Below are 21,731 nucleotides of genomic sequence, written 5' to 3'. Positions count from 1 at the left end.
TCAAGACCCTACATGTAGTTATTTTGGAGAAGTTCCCAGAAGAATTGTAGAATTATAGAATTGCTGGGTCAAATAGTAATTCAGTGTTTGCTATTTGAAGAATTATCATACTGTCTTCCACATTAGTTGCACCAATGTACATTCCTACCAGTAGTGTAAAGGGTCCAGTTTCTCCTGATCCATGCCAATGCTTGTTATTTTCTGGGTGTTTTGTTTTGTTTACAATAACCATTCTAATGTGTGTGATGTGATATCTCAGGGGTTTTGATTTACATTTCCCAATGATTAGCGATGTTGAGCATCTTTTTATGTCATATTGGCCAATTGTATATCCTCTTTAGAAAAATGTCTATTCAGGTCTGTGCCGCGCCAGAATGGCCAAGGATAAACATAGGGAGGGCCGTGAAGGATTTAGAAAAGACAAAGAGAATACAGCTGGGGCTCAGCGGATCTCCCAGGCCTGGATGAGGACACAGAAAGACCCCACTTTATTTTATAGTCAGAGACAAACAAGGAGGTAGTCAGCATAGTTACAGTGTTCTTGTGAGTTTCACTTGTTTTGGCAGCACTTGCTGACCTCCCACAGCTCATTAGCTAACTAAGAAGGATCTAGGGATTGTCATAAGGTCAACCTTAATTATGCTAAGAGGACTCTGTCCAAGCTGGGACTTGTTTGTGGCTCTGCCACAGGTCAGTCCAAGGCTTAACCCTATAGCTGCTCCCTCTACAGGTCCTTTGCCTATTATTTTTTAAGATATTTTTATTGATTTCAGAGAAAAAGGGAAAGAGAGAGAGAGAAACATCAATGATGAGAGAATCATTGATCAGTGGCCTCTTGCATACCCCCTACTGAGGATTGAGTCTGCAACCCAGGCATGTGCCCTGACCAGGAATCGAACCATGACTTCTAGATTCTAAGCCAAAGCTCAATCACTGAGCCATGCCAGCATTGGGTATTTTTTTAATTGAGTTATTTGGTTTTGTTGTTGAGGGTTAGAACTTCTTCATATATTGCAGATATTAGCCTCTTATCAACATATGATTTTCAAATATGATCTTCCATTCTGTGGGTTGCCTTCTCATTCTGATGATTATGTCCTTTGATGTAGATAAGTTTTTAATTTTTATATAGTTCAATTTATCTATTTTTCTTTTATTGTGCTTTTGATGTCACCTCCAAGAAATAATGTCATTTCAATGTCATGAAGCTTTTCCTCTGTTTTATTTTAAAAGTTTTATAATTTAAGCTCTTGCATTGAGGTGTTTGTCCCTTTTGAGTTAATCTTTGTGTATGATGTGAGGTAAGGCTCCAACCTCCTAATTTTGTGTTTGATATCCAGGTTTTTCAGCACCATTTGTTGTAAAAACTAGTCACTCCACATTGGATGGTCTTGGCACCCTTGTTGAAATCATTTCACCATAAATGTGATGGTTCATTTTTTAGCTCTCAATTCTATCCTATTGGTCTATTTGTCTTTCCGATGCCAGTGCCATACTATTTTAACTGCTGTAGCTTTATAGTAGATTTTTAAATCAGGAAGTCTGAGGTCTCCAACTTTATTCTTTTTCCAAGATGTTTTTGATTGTTTGGGATCCCTTGAGTTTCCATATGAATTTTAGAAAATATTTTTCTATTTCTGCAAAAAAGTCATTTTTGTGTTTTTTTTATAGCGATTGCGTTGATTTTTTTCTTTTTTTAAATATATTTTATTGATTTTTTTACAGAGAGGAAGGGAGAGAGATAGAGAGCTAGAAACGTCAATGAGAGAGAGACATCGACCAGCTGCCTCTTGCACACCCCCTACTGGGGATGTGCCCGCAACCAATGTACATGCCCTTGACCGGAATCGAACCTGGGACCTTTCAGTCCACAGACCAATGCTCTACCACTGAGCCAAACCAGCTTCGGCTATAGCGATTGCATTGAATCTGTAGATCACTTTGGTAGTACTGATATCTTAAGAGTCTTAAGGTTTTCCAGTCTATGAATACCATATGTCTTTCCATTTCTTTGTGTCTTCTTTCATTTCTTTCAGCAGTGTCTTTTACTTTTCAGTGTATGCCTTGCACCTCCGGGGTTAAGTTTATTCCTAAGTATTTTATCCTTTTTGGTGCTATTGTAAATGAAATTGCTTTCTTATTTCCTTTGGGATTGTTTGGAGTTACTGTCTAGCAGGGCATGTGCTGAAGGCAGTTCTGAGAGCAGATGGGCCAGATGTGGGAACAGAGACAGATGGGCCAAAGCTGACGGCTCTGTCCGGGCCGCGGAGGGAGCAGAGCCGCGTCAAATGACGGGGAGATGCAGGAAGAGCAGCTTTGGGAGGATTCCACTTTGGATGGGTGGCGTTTAAGGCCAAGGAGAAGGAGGACTGGAAGTGACGCCGGAGATGGCAGAGAGAGTCCTGGTGGCTTGATAAGAGCTGCTCAGGGGAAGGACAGGAAAAAAGCCTGACTGAAGTGGCCTTCAGCTGGCACAGGTGGTGGTGCTGGTGATTTTTAAAACCAAATGTCCTCATAAAACCACACTGAGCAGCTTTAAGAGTAAAAGCAAAGTCCTCAGACAGCTTCTTCAACAAAACCAGGAGAGAGGGCATGGCACCCCTGACTGCAGTGGTGGGGTCCGAGCACCACACGGACACAGCGTCCTGCATAGACACAGCATCAGCGCTGGCTGGGAGGGAGGGGAGGAAAGGGAGTCTGCTCTGACAGGGATGGGACTCCTAAGGGCCAGAGTTCAGAAATAACTAAAAAATAGCTCCCTCCCCCCAAAAAGCGATGCCTCACTGAACAGAACCCTCAGCAAGTGACTCTGAGAAACAGCCAATGAGCCTGGGAGCAGATTTCTCAGGCTCCTTTACAGATAAGGGAACAGCACTGCATGGAGAACCCACTAAGGAGCTGATGGAGAGGGAGGAGCTAGGGGGCGCTAGCTATCAAGACTCTCAGAAACACCCAGTAAAGCTCTGCATCAGGGCACTGTCTGGGCGAGGTCTTTCTCCTGGATTCTAGCAGTGAAATATGGTAGCAATCATACTTGGGTAAAAACTACTGTTTGAATTTTAACCCTACTATTCTGACTTCGACCTTCACTTACTTGCTATGTTCATCGCGTGATGGGCTTAGGGAGGATGAGTTCAAGTTCTGGGCAAGGTTACAGGCAGAACTTTCTTTTTCATTAAAGAGCCAGCCCTGCCAAAACCGGTTTGGCTCAGTGGTAGAGCGTCGGTCTGCGGACTGAAAGGTCCCGGGTTCGATTCCGGTCAAGGGCATGTACCTTGGTTGTGGGCACATCCCCGGTAGGGGGTGTGCAAGAGGCAGCTGGTCGATGTTTCTCTCTCATCGATGTTTCTAGCTCTCTATCTCTCTCCTTTCCTCTCTGTAAAAAATCAATAAAGCTGAAACCGGTTTGGCTCAGTGGTAGAGCGTCGGCCTGCAAACTGAAAGGTCCTGGGTTCGATTCCGGTCAAGGGCATGTACCTTGGTTGTGGGCACATCCCTGGTGCGGGGTGTGCGGGAGGCAGCTGGTCGATGTTTATCTCTCATCGACGTTTCTAGCTTTCTATCTCTCTCCCTTCCTCTCTGTAAAAAATCAATAAAATATATATATTTTTAAAATCAATAAAAATAGCCGGGACTGGTTTGGCTCAATGGATAGAGCGTCGGCTTGGGGACTGAAGGGTCCTGGGTTCGATTCCGGTCAATGGCATGTGCCTTGGTTGCGGGCAGATCCCCAGTAGGGGGTGTGTAAGAGGCAGCTGATCGATGACTCTCTCTCATCGATGTTTCTAACTCTCTATCTCTCTCCCTTCCTCTCTGTACAAAATCAATAAAATATATATTTAAAAAAAATAAAATAAAATAAAAAATCAATAAAAATATATATTTTTTAAAAACTTTTAAAAAAAAATAAATTAAAAATAAAAATAAAAATAAAGAGCCAGCCCTATGTATACTTAGTGGTTATCTCGATGCTGGCCTCGAAAACAATGCTGTTCTATCCAATTAAAAAAAAATGCACCTGGCATGGTGTTGAGATTGTGGGCATGTCTGGTCTCTGGCCTGCAAGGTCAGACAGCTAAGTTTATCTTCATCATTCTTCAAACGGGCTAAAGCAAACTAGAAAGCAACATTCTTCCTCTAGGAAGAACAGCAGAAAATTCCAAACAACAGTTTGTTGCAGAATGGGGGTTTTCCTTCTCAGAACCTTTAAAAATAACTACCTGCCCCTCAAGCGGCGCAGTCGTGTAGGGTCCGCCTGAGTGTGGTACTCTTGCGGCTGCCCTGGCCAGATATTTCAATAAATTCTTGCCTGCTTTTTTAAATAAATCATCAGCCTCCTGTGGTCTTATTTTGAACCCAGGGTTTGACCCCACAACAGCAGTTTGTCGTGAAAAAGTGTTTAGTGGCCCCAAAACCATTTCAGAGTACCAGCCAGGGCAACGGGGCTGTGGATATGAATTAGCAGAATTATCTTTTTCTCCTTTTTAATGTTTTTATTAAAAACTGCCCTACTGTGGTACCGGGACATACAATACACTGTATACGCTGTGTACATAGTGAAAGAGTAGAGTCTGATGGGCTTAACATGGGGAATCCCCGGGCAGGGGACACAGAGAAGGGGGGTGTGGCGCGGAGGCTGGTGGGATCAGAGGTGACAGGAGGACGCAAGGGCAGAAGCCCCGGCCCAGACTGGAGCTGGCAGAGGGAGCTACTGGCCCACGAAGCCGAGAAGGCCATGCCGTGGACACCTGTCATCAAAGCTGGCCTCTGCCCACGGAGCATGGTTTCCTGCCAGCAGTGCCGTCCCCAGGCTGGTGGTACCAGGATGGCAGAAGCCCCTGCATCCTCCTTGTCTTATCCTCATGTTCCCTGTAGAGTCACCACTGCACGTCCTGGTGGCCACTGAGTGACAGTACCCCAAGTCCCCTGAGGCTGTGAGTGGAAATGCTAATTAATTAGCTCGGGGTCATCACCCCAGGTCTCAGCAGAACCCACAAAGAGCGGAGAGAAATGTGCCCCCGATGAAAACGGGGACTGCTGCTGGCAGAAGTGGAAGTGGATTCCAGAGAGCCAGTGACCAGTGTCCACCCAGGAGCAGCATTGTTTCTGTCGGTGGCACTCAGGGCAAGAGTTGAGGGGAGAACCAGAGGGCACTGGCTCTGGGCAAGCTCCCTGCACCGGCATTGCCCACGGTGGCAAGCTCGCCTGGAAGGCAGGTGCCCACAGACAGAACATTGTCTGGAGAGCAAGGAGCAAAGGGCAGTGTCGGGCATCACCCACACTGTGCCCAAAGGGGCTAAGATGCCAGTGCTTCCCTGAGGAGAGCTGCTCCTTGGGGGGAGAGGAGGATTCAGGAATGTACCTACTTGCTATATTAGCAGTGCAGGGCCGGAACCCTGAAGTTCAGGGCTTCCTTGCAGACCTGTGTTCCTGATGCCCCCTCCTGCCAGCCCTATGTGCGCCCCCTGTAGGTTCCCAAAACCCACGAGGGTCATTTCTCTTGCCGTTGGCCATCTGTGCAGTGGGAAAGCAGATTCACAGGCTCCTGCACTGGGGCGGGGCCTCCAGCCCTCCAGGGGCCTCCCCTAATGCAAGGAGGTAGCCCGAAGTAGCGATAGTCCACAGGCGAGGACCCCTCCTTGCATCCAGTTCTAGGCCTGTGCCCTGATCTTTGCCCCCTAAGCCCTGGCAGCCTCGTTGAAGCTGCAGCAGACCACTGAGGAGAGCCGGTCTGGAGTGTCCAACGCAGAGGGGCCCAAGGCCCGCGAGCCCTGGAACCTCCAGAGCCCCGGAGTGCAGTGGGCGGGCAGCCTGAGCAAGGACACTTACTTACAGACAGTCGTGGAGGGCGCCTGCAGGAGGGCCGCCGCTCGGAAAAGGCTGTCAGGCTTGGGCCTGTGCTGGGCTGGGCCTCGGCGCCACTTTCCTGCATGGCTCGGTGCGCGTGCTCCGTGGGGCCCTAGTGCTCTTTCCTGGAAGGCCCAGCCTGAGCTGATCACTGGCCAGGGGCCCGGGAACAGTCATGGCAGAGGCCACCAACAGCCATCTCTGGGGCCAGTTGGGGCTGGGATAAGAACAGAATCCCTGGGAAGCCAGTGCTGCAGTCAGGCCCTGTGGGTACACGAGCTGGCTTCTCAGAGTTTCTTCTCTCCTGGCCTGGGCCTCACTGAGAAGGCCTCACAGGATGGGCCCAGAACACTCCCAGCGAGAAGCCAGCCAGCGTGGTGGGCTTGGTGGAGGTGGTGGGTGAGGTGGTGGGACCAGGTGCTGCCCACCCCGGGCTGCCCCCTTCGGGCAGTGACTGAGTGCGCATGGGAGGCTGCAGGCTCAGTGTCCCCTGTGCTGTACTTTGCAGTCTTCCCCAGCTCCTCAGGAGGCATCAGAGCAGCCCGCCAGCCCCACCGCATCCTCCGGGGCCTGCCAGAGCTCCCTCGTGCAGGAGGCGCCAACTGCTTCCCAGGGCCTGCTCAAACTCTTCCAGAGGAATGCGCCAGTGGAGGACCTGGGGGCCAAAGGGGTAAGCTCAGAGCGGGGCTCCAGGGCCATGCCAGGCCCACTCGTTGGGGGCTAAGGCCCGCCACGGGCAATGTCGGTCCTGTGGGCGCAGGCCTCTGCAGGGAGGCCCGTGTGCCTGCTGCCTGAGGGTGGTGCCATGCTCAGTGCAGCCTGAGCTGGCGGCATTTTGCTGCGAGCCCTTGGAAACCTGAGGCGGTCAGCATGGCCAGTGGAGGAGGAAGGTAGGAGAGCCACCGGCCCCAGCAACCTGGGTCACACCATAGCTCCTCATTGCCTTCCCAGGCCAAGGAGAAGATGAAGGAGGAGTCCTGGAGCATCCACTTCTCTGAGTACGGGCGCGGCGTGTGCATGTACCGCACGGCCAGGACGCGGGAGCTGGTGCTGAAGGGCATCCCCGAGGGCCTCCGGGGGGAGCTCTGGCTGCTCTTCTCCGGTGAGCTGCCTGCCGGCCCCAGCTGGCTGCCCGACCTCACAGGCTGGAAATGGAACTCCCCTGAGGCCTCCTTTCCTGGGACAGGCTCTGACCACATGCACACCCTTGGCCACTTGGACAGTTTCAGGAGGAGGGGGATCAGCCATTGGAACTTGGGTGGGTGCCCCCTACAAGGAGCGGTCATGAGGGAACCTTTGCCTCCCACTACATGACTCCCACAAAGTTCCACTTCTCTGTGGTACATTGTCGTCTCCAAACTGCCTGTCACTGCCCTGAAGTCCAGGAGGGGAGGAGACAGCACAGTGGTGTCTCCACAGGGGCCTGGAATGAGATGGTGACTCATCCTGGCTACTACTCTGAGCTGGTGGAGAAGTCCACGGGGAGGTACAGCCTGGCCACGGACGAGATTGAGCGAGACCTGCACCGCTCCATGCCCGAGCACCCTGCCTTCCAGAACGAGCTCGGGATCGCTGCGCTGCGGCGGGTGCTGACCGCCTATGCTTTCCGAAACCCCACCATCGGCTACTGCCAGGTAAGGGGCTGACCAGGGGCCCAGAGAGCATCGCCCACCAGCCGCTCACGGGAGCAGGTCCCCATGGCCCTGGGCTGAGTGATGGCCTCACATAATAACTTCAGCAGGGCCGCTCCGAGGTGTAATTAAAAACAATTGCTCATCTCGTCCCCATGCTATGTTTTGTTACCTTCTGTGTGCCTCTGGCACAGGTCCTGGGGTATTTGATTATTGTGTGTGTGTGTGATAAAAACACATAATAAAACTTACCGCCTTCACCATTCATTCTTAAGTGTATACTCTGTGGCATTAAGTATATCTTTGTGCCGCCTTCATTACCATCCATCACCAGAACTCTTTCAACAATTCCCCTGGTTACCCCTGGCAACCACTGTTCTGTCTCTGTGAATCTGCTCCCCGAGGAGCTGTGGACTCAGTTACGTGGACTCAGAGTCCTTCCTCTTTGGCTGTTGTGAATATGCTGCTGTGAACTGAGTGACAGTGTCTGTTCCAGTCCCTGCTTCCAGTTACGTTGTTTATTTACCCAGAAGTGGAAGTGCCAGTCATACAATAATTCTATATTTAAATAATTTAGGAATTGCCGTAGCATTTTCACAGAAGTTACATCATTTACATTCCCACCAGCAATGCTCAAGGCTTCCAGTTTCCCCTCATCTTCATCCTTGTTATTTTCTGTGTTTCTGGTAACAGCCATCCTAATGGTATGAGGTGTCTTCTCATTGAAGCTTTGATTTGTATTTCTGGCAGAATTTTATTGTAAATCTACTGGGCATTTTTCTGGCCAGGTCAGATGGCTTCCTGTTTTCCATAGCTTGCTCCTGGACTTCAGAAAAGCAGGCCAACTCCCCAAAAATCACTTTCTGTAGGGCCATTGTTCTGCATGAATTTCACCGGGGCATGGGAAGCCAGTACGGTAGCTTTAAGTAATTTTTAAGCCAATATGTCACCACTGAAGCTGTGCGGGTCCCAGTCTCCCTGCAGGCATGGAGCCTGGCACACAGTTCACTTACACGTCCACCTGTACTCACACACCTCCGACACCGGATGCCACTCAAAAAGTGCTACGCGCTCATGTCTGCCTTCTCAGTTTTCCAAGTGCCTGCTGCCCAATTTGAGGGACTTGGCTGACTGTTTTTGTCAAGTTGATTTTCTGCAAATTACTTTTGACAAATTATACATAGCCCAGTGGGATGGTTTGTTGTTGCCAAACTTGATTGTAGTGCCACACCCTTTGGGGAATGGACAGTTTTCCTTGGCGTCCAGCTCCGGAGCCTCCCTCACCGTCTCTGTGCCCACAGGCCATGAACATCGTCACCTCAGTGCTCCTGCTCTATGGCAGCGAGGAGGAGGCCTTCTGGCTGCTGGTGGCCCTCTGCGAGCGAATGCTGCCCGACTACTACAACACCAGGGTGGTGGGTGAGTGCCTGCCGCCTGCTGGCTCTAGGGTGGGGCCTCCCTGGACCTGGCTCCCTGCCCAGCATGTCCTTCCCGGGAGGCCTCGGAGGCCTCGGCCATGCTGCAGGCTGAAGACAGCCCCGTCCCACTGGACAAACCGGGACGCTGCAAAGTGGAGAGCCCTGCAGTCAGGCTGCCGCGGACGCCCCAGGAGGGCTGCAGGAAGAGCAGGCCATGCAGATTGTGGTTTTTCCAAGTCAGCTTGGTGCCTAAATTCCGAAGCATCTAACTCTTCCTAAACTCTTTTACTGTGGACAGCTTCCAGCCCACACTAGAGTGTACAGCGCACCGGGCACCTCTTACCCAGCCCGGCCCTCACGAACTCGGCGGGGTTCTTTGTCAGTAGTGGAAGTGCACTGGCCAGTGTGTTTTGTGATGTATGTCTGTTCTTTCAAAATGTTCTTCCCCTACCATTTGTTTCAGGGGTCTGTGCTCTCGGGGTCCTTTAGAATCATGTCTGTTCACCAGCTCCAAGGCAGGTACACACACAAGCCACCAAGATCACTGCTACTTCCCCAGAAAAAATCCCCAGTATGATGGAAGAAATGATTATTCTAAACCACCAAATATGTAATGTCCCTTCCTGCAGCCACCCCTGGGAATCACAGGAAATCTGGGGAGACAGCCGGGCCCACCTGCATGTGGCTCTCCACTTTGCTGTTGTGTTGGCGGAGCTGGCCAGGGACCCTTGGGCTTCCTGCCCCTTAGGCCCTGGGGTCCCACACGGGCCACCAGAGCCAGTGGGCGGGGCTCAGCAGACACTTCTTTGTGCTCTCACTAGGGGCCCTGGTGGACCAAGGGATCTTCGAAGAGCTCGCGAGAGACTTCCTGCCCCAGCTCTCTGAGAAGATGCAAGACCTGGGGGTAATCGCCAGCATCTCGCTCTCCTGGTTCCTCACCCTCTTCCTCAGCGTCATGCCCTTCGAGAGCGCCGTGGTCATTGTCGACTGCTTCTTCTACGAGGGCATCAAGGTGGTCCTGCAGCTGGCCTTGGCCATCCTGGATGCCAACGTGGACCAGCTGCTGGACTGCAGCGATGAAGGCGAGGCCATGACCATCCTGGGCAGGTGACCGACCGAGTGGCCTCCCTTCTGCTGGAGAGCCCGCCCTTCCTCGGCCCTGGGCACTCCTCGCCTCCCAGCCAGGGCTAGAGTCAGGGACACTCCAGAGGGGCTGGCGCCTCCTTTCTGGTGGGAGATGAGTGGCATAGGGTAGCGATCGTCACCTGGAGAAGATAAAACGGGTTGGCCCAAGCACGTTGGGTGGGAGGGCCTATTGGGGGGCGGAGAAGGGCCTCCTGCTTGTGCCTCCCTTAGCCCAGCAGCATCTTCCCCCATCCCCAGCCCGAGGGCTCACGTGGGCCTGCCGTGATCGCCGAAAGTGGTCCTGGCGTCCTCCTCCTCTCCAGTCCCCACGCTTGTCCTCACAGACACTGGAGGATCAGCCCTCCCTCCGGCCACGACACTCCTGCCTTGGGCCCCGTGCCTGCCTCATCGTGGTTCTCCCTGCTCCCCTCTCACCCTCCGCCATCCCTCAGGGATCTTGCTGATCAGAATCTCACCGTCTCTCCCCTGGACCTAGGGGCTCCCTGTACCCCTGGTGGATCTCTGTACAAAGAAGCTGAGTCCCCCAGCCTGGCCTTCAGACCCCTTACATGCAGGCCCCTCCTGGCCTCATTCCGGCTCACAGCCTGAGCTCTGTACAGTCCTGCTGATCGTGTGCCCATATTTGGCCCATCTGGAATGCCACTGCCCAGAACAGCCTGGGACACTGCCAGTCAACCCAGGTGCCGTGGGAGGTGCAGCCAGTGGCCAGAGTCAGACGGGTTCTCATGCCCATCTCACACCAAAAATATTGGGCCTCAGGGACAGGAACCTGTGGGCTCAGATGAGCACTCTCTCCACCCGAGTGTCAGCCCAGCCCAGCAAGGGCGTGAGGTCCTGCCGGCCAAAGCCACGCCCCGGCCTAAGGCAGCCCTTGGGGAAGCAGGTCCCGAAGACCCCCACAGCGGGGCCCCTTTGCCTTTCTCCCGGGCGTTCTTTGGTCCCTGATTCTTCCTGGCCAGCAAGTCCCCGTGTCCCCGAGGGCTGGACAGAGGGAGGGAGCACATCCTTCCAATGGCAAAGCGCCTCCTGGGATGTGAGGGTCTGGCTTCCTCGGGCCTTGAGGGAGCGAGGCCTCCTCTCCACTGCCTCCAGGGGTGATGTGCCAGGGCTTTCTCCCGCCGCCCGCAGGGTGCCAGCCCTCGGCAGCTCCTTCATTAATTGGGAGGCTTCAAATTAAGTCCCTCCACACACTGTCGCCTGTTAGCGGTCTAGACTTCTGTCCTTCAATCCCTCCAGATACCTGGATAATGTGGTCAATAAGCAGAGTGTTTCTCCGCCCATCCCACACCTGCACGCCCTGCTGACCAGTGGAGATGACCCTCCTGAAGAGGTGGACATCTTTGACCTCCTCAAAGTGTCCTATGAGGTCAGCACTGGCCGGCATGGTTGGCCCGGCCATTCATTTGGCCCCTGTGGTGCGGGTGGCCCCGCAGCGGTGGCCCTCTGCTCCGTGTCCTCACTCACTGAGTCACCCTTGGCCCATAGAAGTTCGGCAGCCTGCGGGCCGACGACATCGAACAGATGAGGTTTAAACAGAGGCTGAAAGTGATCCAGTCCTTGGAGGACACGGCCAAGAGGAGTGTGGTATGATGGCCCAGGCTGCGGGGGGCAGAGGTGGGGTGGTACCCATGTGGGTGCTCCTGCTGTGCTGCCTTCAGTCCTCCCCTCAGGGCGGGCAGGCGCAGTTCCCCAGCGCTGCCTCGCGTGGGACTGGCACAGGGCGCACGTGCCAGTCACTGCTTCCTGCTCGTGGGTTGGTCACTGGGAAACTTGTCTGACACCCAGTGTCCACAGGCCAAACTCGATCTTACTCCGTGCTGAGCCCTCGCCTCGCAGTGCCCCTGCCTCTGGGTAGTGACACTCAGCCACCCTCCACCCACCCAGTCCACCGGAGGTCTGCTGTAAGCCTTTGTTCCCCTCATCTCTAGAGGGAGAATTTACTGAGAAGTTCTAGAACAATTTCCAGAGAGCCAGTGTCAGAGTCTTCCCAGGGACCCAGACAGCTGCCACGCGATACCTGCCCCTCGCCCTGTGTCCTTGACCGGGCATTGAGGACAGAAAGCTCCCAGGTACCCCCAGGAGGGAGTGTGAACCGCATGGCAGATGGTGTGGAGCAGGGGTCTTCAAACTACGGCCCGCGGGCCACATGCGGCCCGCAGAGGAGTCTGATCCGGCCCGCCAGGTTTTTTGGGCAGTGAGCGCAGCCGAGGTGTTACAGTAGGAATTAGTAGTTCATATAGTCTGGCCCTCCAGCTCTCTGAGGGACCATGATCTGGCCCCCACTTTAAAAAGTTTGAGGACCCCTGGGAGGGAAGCAGGCGGACCACACCCTCCTCCTGAATGGACTGCCTCCAGCGGGCAGCACCCCACAGGGTTCTGTTTCCTCCCCACCCACCGGGGTCTCAGAGAGCATCTTGCCTTCTCCATGGCAGGCACTTGAGAAGCTGTCACTCACTCGTTTCTCTCTCCTCCTAGGTCCGGGCTATCCCTGGGGACATTGGTTTCTCAGTTGAAGAGCTGGAGGACCTGTACGTGGTGTTTAAGGTGAAGCCAGAGCAAGGGCAGCCCCAGCCCCGTCCTGTCCCCCGGATGCATCCTCAGATGCAGCTGCCACAGGCGGCATGTGATGGAGTGAAGTCCTTGGAGTTTAGGCAGGACATGATCTTAAGCGTCAGAGACCCACTCGCCGGCGTACACCAAAGAGGGGATGCTTGGCTTGTGTGACGAAGCCTGGGAATGGCAGGGTGCAGGCGCCCCCTGCTGTCAGGCTCCCCCAGCCCGACGCCTCTGGGCCGCTCTCCCGGTGTGAGCAGTGGCAGGGCTGTCAGCAGCACCGCCCCGTGCTCGGTCACCGCACTGGAGAAATGTTTCTTTCCAAGTGGTTCTGGCGAAGGCTCAGGGTGCTGTGGCTGTAGGAGTGTCGCTGGGTCAGAAGAGCCATCTGCCTGCCCCATTGCTTGAGGCTGGGGCAGGGGCTTTCCAGGGAAACTCCGGGTGCTGTTAACAGACGAAGGGAAAGGGTGAAGGCCACACTGGTCGGTTCTGGTCATTTCCCTTCGGCCCTCGGCTGCCTCTGGCTCAGCCCCTGAGGTGGCCGCTGTGCTGTGGCCTTAGGGCCCTGCCCCTCGCCCACCATGGCCCAGCGTGACCTGCCCCGCACCCACACCTGTGAACAGGGCTGGAGGTGCGGGGAGGCCTGCGGCTCGGCGCTCACCACCCGGGCCTCTGCAGCCCTGGCTGGAGGAGGGGGTGGGCACGTGGACCACCATCTCACCTGCTGTGCCCGCAGGCCAAGCACCTGGCGAGCCAGTACTGGGGCAGCAGCAGGCCCACGGCTGTGCGTCGGGACCCCAGCCTGCCCTACCTGGAGCAGTACCGCATCGACGCTGGCCAGTTCCAGGAACTCTTTGCCAGCCTGACGCCCTGGGCCTGTGGCGCCCACATGCCCGTGCTGGCGGGGCGCATGTTCCGGCTCCTGGACCGAAACAAGGACTCGCTGATCAACTTCAAGGAATTCGTGACGGGGATGAGTGAGTGGCTCCAGGGCCATTTTCCACTGGAGACCCGGGGCCCAGTGGGCCTCCTCCCTCCCTCCCTCAGCCGGTGCCGCCCGGCGGGTCTGTGGGCCCGGAGAAGGGCGGGGCTCGGGGCAGCAGGAGGCCCGGTCCCTCCCAGGACCCTCCCGGAGGGCGGAGGGCGTCAGCGCGAGGAGGGCCCCGGAGAAGGGCGGGCGTAGAGGGAGGAGCCCTCTTACAGAGCCTCTCCCCGCAGGCGGGATGTACCACGGGGACCTGACAGACAAGCTCAAGGTGCTCTACAAGCTGCACTTGCCCCCAGGTGAGCCCCCTCCCATCCCCAGGGAAGGCCCCTCACTGTCTCGAGCTGGCCCTGCAGCATCCAAGGCCCCGGCCTCTGGGGGGGCAAGAGCAGTGGGGGCCCCTCCCCATGAGCTGGTGCTGAGGCACAGCCAGTTGGTCTGAGCGGTAGCAAGAGTGGCTGCAAGGAGAGTTCTCCAGGGCGGGTCCCCGAGGGGCCTGAGCGGCAGGTTCTCACTGGCCCCAGACCCTGCTCTGGGTGGAGCCGCCCTCCTGCTGCCGGCCATGCCATCAGCGCTGCCTGGAGGGATTGTGAAGAGCTGGTGCCACACTCACTGCCAGAGGCTGTCACTTCGTCGGCCCAGAGGGTGGTTTTAATGATGGTCTGTGCAGCCAGAGCGGGCAGCCCTGCTGTTCGCTGCCCTCGCCTGTGCTGTGGCTGGTTGTTCCCTGTGAGGCCACGGGCCACAGTGGCTCCAGGGAAGTTGTATGGCCACCAGGCCCTGCCACCGCTCCGGTGCCACACACTGTGCCACCCGCGCTGCGCTCCCTCGCACAACAGGGAGAATCCGCCCCACTGAACCGAGTGGGTCCCCAGGGCCACTCACAGAGAATGTGCCCACGTGGACGCGTGTCCCGGTGCATGATGGGAGGAGAGCGCGTCCCTGTGCGCTGTGGTCCCTGCACACACGCTGGCAGGAGCACAAACATCCCCGAAGCCCTCTGGGCCCAGCACAGGGGAGGGAGGCTGGCTGCTCCCTGGCCTCCAGCTGCACTGGCTGAACTTGTACCTGTGACAACTATTACATTTCAAACACAACGTGGAAGTCCAGAAAGTAACAGAACCACAACCCGGCTTCATGAGGACCACGTGCTCTGTGGCGGGCGGGGAGTGGAGGGCACACCTGTCAGGACTCAGGACGGAGTCACGTTGTTTCTCCTGCCCTCGCCCTCCTTTCGCTCTGAGCGCAGCCCTGAACCCAGAGGAGGCCGAGTCCGCCCTGGAAGCAGCCCACTATTTCACCGAGGACAGCTCCTCGGAAGGTGAGCGCAGCTGGGACAGGAGGCCTGCAGCCCTGCGGGGAGGGGACCTGCCCTGTTGGGGCGCTCGTGAGCCAGGGGCCTGCCTCTCTGGGCAGACCCTAAGGTGTTCTCACGCACTTCTCTTGTCTCTGCCTTCCTGGACTCGCCTCCCCCTCCCTCCCTGTGCCCTTCACTCCCCCTCTCCTTCCAGCATCTCCTCTGGCCTCAGCTCTGGATCTTTACCTGCCCTGGGAGGCTCAAGGTCAGTCCCTGGGGGCAGCAGTGCCCTCTGCCCTGGGCTGCCTCCAGGCCTTGGCCCTGTCTTCCTCACAGTTCCCAGGAGGCCTGCAAGCTTTTGGCCCCAGAGATGCTCCTGTGTGGCTAAGTCTGAGCAGGACCCGCAGCCCAGTGCCGTCATGGCGGTCAGTGAGCACACCCAGCACGGCGGGCCTTGTGCAGGCACCGGAGCGTCAGCTCCACCGCCATGTGCAGAACGTGTCCCGTTGTCTCACTCACAGGAAAAAGCACGAATGCTGCCATTGCAACCGGGCAAAGCTCAAGCAGGACGCATGGCAGTGGAGGAGGGTGGTGGGTGCTTCCTTGAAAATGTTTCTCATGTCCCACACCCTTCCCGGTGGGGGTGGATATGATTGTTAAATCCCTGTGCTGCGCTTAAGCCATTGGGGCCTCCAGATGGTGGGGCATTCTGGGCCCGGGCTTTGGCACCGAGCTGGAGGTGTATAATACACTTATCCAAAAGACCAGAACTCTGCCCTGTAACTCCTCAGGCGGAGGAGGGGAACAGTACACACCAAGGACAATGCCTCCAACAGAAATCACACCTCAGGGCAGCCCTGATCTGTGTGTTCAGTGGTTAGAACATCATCCCTCTCACCGAAGGGTCGTGGTTTCTATTCCTAGATAAGGACATGGATACATATCTGGGTTATAGGGTTTTGTTTTGTTTTTCTGTTCGCTTTTTTAAAGTATATTTTGATTTTTTTACAAAGAGGAAGGGGGAGAGAGAGAGAGCTAGAAACATCAATGAGAGAGAAACATCAATCAGTTGCCTCCTGCACACCCCCCACTGGGGATATGCCCACAACCAAGGTACATTCCCCCAACCAGAACCAAACTGAGACCTTTCAGTCTGCAGGCTGATACTCTATCCACTGAGCCAAACCTGTTTCGGCGGGTTTTGTTTTTTTTTAATATATTTTTATTTATTTTCAGAGAGGAAGGGAGAGGGAAGGGAGAGATGGAATGTCAATGATGAGGGAATTGATCTGCTTCTTGCACGCCCCACAATGGGGATAGCCCTACAAGGGAATCGAGCCCAAACCTGGGCATGTGCCCTGACTGGGAACCAAACTGTGACCTCCTGGTTTGTAGGTCAATACTCAACCACTGACCCACAGCAGTTTAACCCCAGGCCCAGTCAGAGAGGGTGCAGGAGGCAGCCAGTCAATGTGCCTCAGATCGATGTCTCTGTCACCACTTCCTCCCTTACTCCCACCCTCTCTAAAAATCAATGGAAAACATTTCTCCAGGAGAGGATTAAAAAAAGAAGAAATACAGAGCTGAGCCATATTTAAAACTTCATCCTCGGCTGGTGTGGCGGTGGATTGCTAATTAAGGCCCCTTCGGTTTGAGCTTTTCAGCAGAGACTACAGAAATTAGTTCTTGGAGTTTGTCTCCCTAATGTGCACCATCGTTCACTTGAACACTGAATGGTGCGATTTATATTCCTTTGAGAGACGGGCAGTGCGGGCTGGGTGGCTCCGGGGTTGCATGCAGCCAGGTGGAGAGGAGCAGTGCCGTGCTGCCAGCCGGGGGCCAGTGCAGAGAGCCGAGCAGCGCCCGCCCCCGGCGCCACGCTTGCTTCTGCAGGAGACCTCGGACCTCAGCGTGGAGCGTAAAGAAGAATGCTCTGTGTTCTTTTCTCGGTCGCCCAGAAGCCCCGCGGCAGGAGGAGGGAGAGGGAGCTGGGACCGAGGACGCCCAGGGAAGGAGAGGAGGTATGTACAGGCGTCTCCCTGCGGCTGTGGGCCCGGGGCCAGGGGCCGTGCCCTGTCACTCCGGAAGGCCCCACAGGAACATGGCAAGCCCTGCCTGATGCCAGGGCTCTCCCTGTGGAAAGGGGGGATGTGAGGGAGGCCCTGCACACGTCAGCCCCAGGTCTGAGTCTTCTTGTAGCTATGAACACATCCCCACCCCCCACACCCCCTGCTATCGCCACCTCCTCCTCCCGGGGGCTGCTTTCTGCCAGAAACTCCTCATGCTGTCCACATTCCAGCCTCCCGTGGTCCCATCACCATCCAGGTTGGTTCATCTTAAACAATTTAGCTCAAACCTACTTTAGCATAACCCAGGGGAGGCCCCTGAGTGTTCTGGAGGGTTCTTTCCCTTCCCCAGTGCTGGAATGTCTGTAAAAGGGCCCAGGTAACTCTGTGCCAGACCACACCCTAACCCGCTCATTCCCTGCTACCAGCCCCAGCCCTGACCATTTGATAGATGGAGTTTAATTTTTTCTTCAACTCACAGAGGAGAAGGGGACCAGCCCCCCTGACTACCGGCACTACCTTCAGATGTGGGCCAAGGAGAAGGAGGCTCAGAAGGAGACCATTAAGGACCTTCCCAAGATGAACCAGGTAGCCCCAGCCCTGAGCCTGCAGCAGACGCTGCGTGAGTGGCTGAGCCGGGCCTCCCACCGCCCCCCCCCCCAGGGGTTTCTCTCTGCCTCTGGGTCCTGCTGGTCAGGTGGCAGGGAGGATTCCAGAAGGACAGGGGGCAGGTGGTGGGCGTGGGGCCGTGTCATGGGACAGCTTGTTCAGGTCACTCGGGAGCCATGAACCAGAAGGCTCTGGGGAAGGTGGGCCTCTGAGGAGCAGAGACCGACCACCGCCTCCCAGGAGAGGCACGGCGCTCCCACTGCCAGCCCACGCTCTGTGCACAGGCCCCAGGGGTTTGCTGGTCTCTAGGTCCGGGGCCTGAAGTCTTGGTGAAGTTCTCAAGGCCAGGACCACAGACATGCAACCAAAAGCAGGTTTTTTTTTAATTGTTTGTGTTTATTTCTGAGAGGAAAGGAGAGGGAGACAGAGAAACATTAATGAAAGATAAGCATCAATTGGCTACCTCCCGCATGCCCCACACGGGGATCGAGCCTGCAATCCCGGCATGTGCCCTGACCGGGAATTGAACCATGACACTCAACCACTGAGCCACACCAGCCTGAGCGGGGCCCTGCTCTGCCCAAAGGAGCTCCCTGCAGTGAGGCACTCACATCCGCAGGCAGGAAGCATCATGTGTGATCTCAGGACCGGGACCCAACCCCTTCCCCTCACTGACCAGGCCGCACTGGCCTTGTCACCGCCCTCTAAAGGGCTCTGTCAGGAGCGGAAGTCACTCTGATTAAAGACATAAAAAGCTGAGGTGGCTCCAAAACACAGAGAGGAAATCCGTGTAGTCACTGGGTCCAGAGAATCGCGATAGGAAAAGGTCCATCCCTGCTAACAGAGGACACGACCGAGAGGCTCCAGGCGGCTCTCTGTGCTAGAAGGCAGCTGGGGACAGCCCTCTAAGCCACCCTCCCTCTCCGACCTCATTGTTGAGGCTGGCCTGGCCCACAGGTAGGTGGTAGGTGACCTGTCTCCCACCACCTCCCTACCCTTGTTCTGCTTTTCCTCTAAAAGGAACAGTTCATTGAGCTGTGCAAGACGCTGTACAACATGTTTAGTGAAGACTCCATGGAGCAGGACTTGTACCACGCCATCGCCACCGTGGCCAGCCTGCTGCTGCGCATTGGGGAGGTGGGGAAGAGGTTCTCGGCACAGCCCGGCAGGAAGCCCCGGGACGGTGCCCCCGGGGAGGACCAGCCCCCAGCCCCCGACCCCCCGCAGGACCCTGCCCGGGAGCTCCAGCCACCAGCTGTGGGCGACCCCCAGGCCAAAGCTGGTGGAGACACCCAACTTGGGAAAGCACCACAGGAGAGCCAGGTGGTGGGCGAAGGGGGTGGTGGCGAGGGCCTGGGCTCCCCCTCCCAGCGTCTGTCCGATGACGAAACCAAAGACGACATGTCCATGTCCTCCTACTCGGTGGTCAGCACAGGCTCCCTGCAGTGCGAGGACCTGGCCGACGACACGGTGCTGGTGGGCGGGGAGGCCCGCAGCCCCGTGGCCCCCAGCCGCAGCGGGGGCTCTGTGGACGCCGACTGGAGCATCTCCTTCGAGCAGATCCTGGCCTCCATCCTGACGGAGTCTGTGCTGGTGAACTTCTTTGAGAAGAAGATGGACATTGGACTCAAGATCAGGGACCAAAGGAAAGTGGAGAGGCAGTTCAGCTCCTCCAGTGACCATGAGCATTCTGGGGTTTCCAGCTGAACACTGCGAGTGGGGGCTGACTCCTTCCCTCCGGTCTGGTTTCTCCCTAAGCACACCCTCCCCTTCTCCCCGGAAGCAGTGAACTGTAGAGGGAAAGAAGGCTGGACAGCCGCAGTGGGGGCCAGGCAGAGGCTCCCTGCCCTCTTCCAACCCTGGGCCCAGTGGGCCTGCAGCGTGCCAGAGCCTCCTGTCTGCCTCTGCCTGCCAGTGCCTCCCCCTGTGCCACAGCCAGGCCACACCGAGCCTCCCCCCACAGGCTCTCCTGCACGGATCTGCCTGTTGGCACCAGTGGTAGCTCTCCAGGAGCCCCTGAGGGACCCTGGGTGCCATGCAGGCGTATCCTAACTGTTCCTTCAGCTCTTCATCCTCACCGTTAACCGTAAACACATTCCTCGGGTCCTGACGTATTTCCTTGTGTTCTTTCCGTTAGCTAACAATCACAGTGTTTAATGCCTTAATGAGAACCTGGGAGAACTAAAACCACGTAGTGGCCCTGGCCAGTAGGCTCGGTGGCTAAGCATTGCCCCATGCACCAGAAGGTCCCAGGTTCAATTTCCTGTCAGAGAACCTGCCAGGTTGTGGACCTGATCCCCAGGAAGGTCATGCAAGAGGCAGCCGATGGATGTTTCTCTCCCTCTCTCTAAAATCAATAAAAACATATTTTTAAAAACAACTATGCTGTGAACAGGAGCCTGGAGGTGGCCCTTGGTCACTGCTTGGGGCTCCTGGCTTCTCCACCTCGGGCTGCCTCCCAGACGTTCCAGACAGTCCCTGCAGGGTGGGTTCCAGGCTCCCCGGGAGATGGGGACACAGAAGGTGTGATGAAGGCTGAGCTGAGCAGGGCCGCTGGTGACCTGTGACGGAGCCCCGAGCTCTGCTCCACACGTGTGAGCAGTCTGGGCCTGGGTGCCGGAAGCAGGCTGGGGGCTACAGGGAACAGGCTGAGCCACAAGCACCCTCTTGCTTTGCATCAGGAGCTGATCATCGGTGTCCAATGTTACACACACACACACACACACACACACACACACACACAGTAGCTCTTTTAGAAGATACCGCTTTTAGAAAAATCTAATATTGAAGGTCTTGCAGCACGGGTCCGCACGGGGCACAGATCCTGAGCCCACACCAGGAGGTGGCACCGCCCACAGTGCAGCATGCAGGGGTCCCCGGCCACAGAGCCACCCAAGTATCTTCAGCTCAAGAAGTTAGAAGATGAAGTCCCTGGACGCCTGGACATCTCTGGCGAGGGCACTCCCCAGGTTACTGGGGTCTTTGAAGTAATGGTAGCAGGGAAGTTGTCTCACTCTAAGAAGAGAGGTGATGGCTACGGGGACACAGAGCAAGTTTCTGATGCTGGTGGCCGCCATCACAGCCACCCTGAAGGCAGAGCCCTGTGACCTTGGCCCAGCCCCCCTGGGCAGCCGCTTGATAGGATGGACTGAATGGCCGGTCTTTTCCTGGTGTTCTGCGGCTGCCCAGCAGATGGACGCTCTGGTCTTTGCCTGTGTGTGTCCCGGAACCTCGCATTGCACACTGGCCCTGGCCCGACATCCGCCATCTCCCTGCCTGCACTCCCCATGTCTCCCTGTCCCCCCTCTGGTGTTTGGGTGGATCCTGCTCCAGGCTTCTTTCCCAAGGAGGAGCCAAGGGGAGGATCCAGTGCGTGAGTCTCAGGTTTCAGCCGTGTTTGCAACATTCACAGTTCAATAAATATTGAATGAATTTTTTAAATCTAATATTACAGTTTTATTGGGACATAATTTACCATAAAATTTACTTGTTTTAATTTACAATTCAGTCTTAAATTCATTGTAATCAATTAGGAAGATTTAAATAACCGGAAATTAGGATAAATTTTTATATACCATGGAGAAGTATAAATTTTAGAATATACCAAAGAAGAATATAAAAGAGAAATCTAGCCTTTTCATATTGTAGGATGGGGAAATTTCCTGGCTGGTCTAATAATTTAGCAAGCGACATATTAACAGTAGAAAACAACTAAATTTAATTACATATGTACAGAGGAATATGAGGCCCAGGACAACTCAGGCAGTTGAGGTTGATATGCCACCTTGAGCTAAAGAGCAAGGGGGTGGGTCGTGGTTTGGGACTTCAAAATAGAGATGGAGAAGCAAACGTTTGGTAAGCAAGTGTTGGCTGAGCCGCCTTCAACAACGGCACAGAGAGGACTTTGGTCAAAGGGCACTGCTGGTTCCTCCCTGTCCATCACACACGGGCTCTTACACACGCGTTCACATGAAGCTCACTATCTGTGATGATAGTGCCCTCTCTGGAGCAGGCCCTCTATCTACATTATTTAGGCACTTCAGGGGAAAGGCAAAGGTTTTTCTGAGTCATTTTTTTAAAATAACATCCGAAAGAGAGATATACCGAGGTTTGCAAACTGGGCTCCTTTCAGCAGGTTTAACGGAATGTACAAAAATGTAAACAATAGTACTTAACACC

At 55.3% G+C, this 21,731-nt stretch overlaps 1 protein-coding gene across 2 annotated transcripts in view; it reads left to right on the top strand.

Moving 5' to 3' along the window:
* Positions 1–19,932, top strand: part of TBC1D9B (TBC1 domain family member 9B) — a 59,515-nt gene extending 39,583 nt beyond the window's left edge. Inside the window, exons 8-22 of one of the 2 annotated variants that reach the window (XM_084885208.1) lie at positions 6,356–6,517; positions 6,799–6,949; positions 7,267–7,481; positions 8,780–8,897; positions 9,718–10,003; positions 11,279–11,408; positions 11,528–11,626; positions 12,518–12,586; positions 13,332–13,572; positions 13,814–13,879; positions 14,830–14,901; positions 15,092–15,142; positions 16,836–16,898; positions 17,425–17,531; positions 18,573–19,932. In XM_084885208.1, coding sequence (XP_084741334.1) covers positions 6,356–6,517; positions 6,799–6,949; positions 7,267–7,481; positions 8,780–8,897; positions 9,718–10,003; positions 11,279–11,408; positions 11,528–11,626; positions 12,518–12,586; positions 13,332–13,572; positions 13,814–13,879; positions 14,830–14,901; positions 15,092–15,142; positions 16,836–16,898; positions 17,425–17,531; positions 18,573–19,259 — 2,517 coding nt within the window. In that variant the 3' untranslated portion in view covers positions 19,260–19,932. The remainder of the gene's footprint in view (positions 1–6,355; positions 6,518–6,798; positions 6,950–7,266; positions 7,482–8,779; positions 8,898–9,717; positions 10,004–11,278; positions 11,409–11,527; positions 11,627–12,517; positions 12,587–13,331; positions 13,573–13,813; positions 13,880–14,829; positions 14,902–15,091; positions 15,143–16,835; positions 16,899–17,424; positions 17,532–18,572) is intronic. The other variant, XM_084885207.1, reaches the window with a different exon arrangement.
* The last annotated feature ends 1,799 nt before the right edge of the window (positions 19,933–21,731 follow it).

The sequence above is a fragment of the Pipistrellus hanaki genome, assembly GCF_964339955.1.
Source record: "Pipistrellus hanaki genome assembly, chromosome: 5".
Lineage (NCBI taxonomy): Eukaryota > Metazoa > Chordata > Mammalia > Chiroptera > Vespertilionidae > Pipistrellus > Pipistrellus hanaki.
Note: the sequence above shows the minus strand (reverse complement) of the source record. Positions and strands in the feature narration are given on the sequence as shown.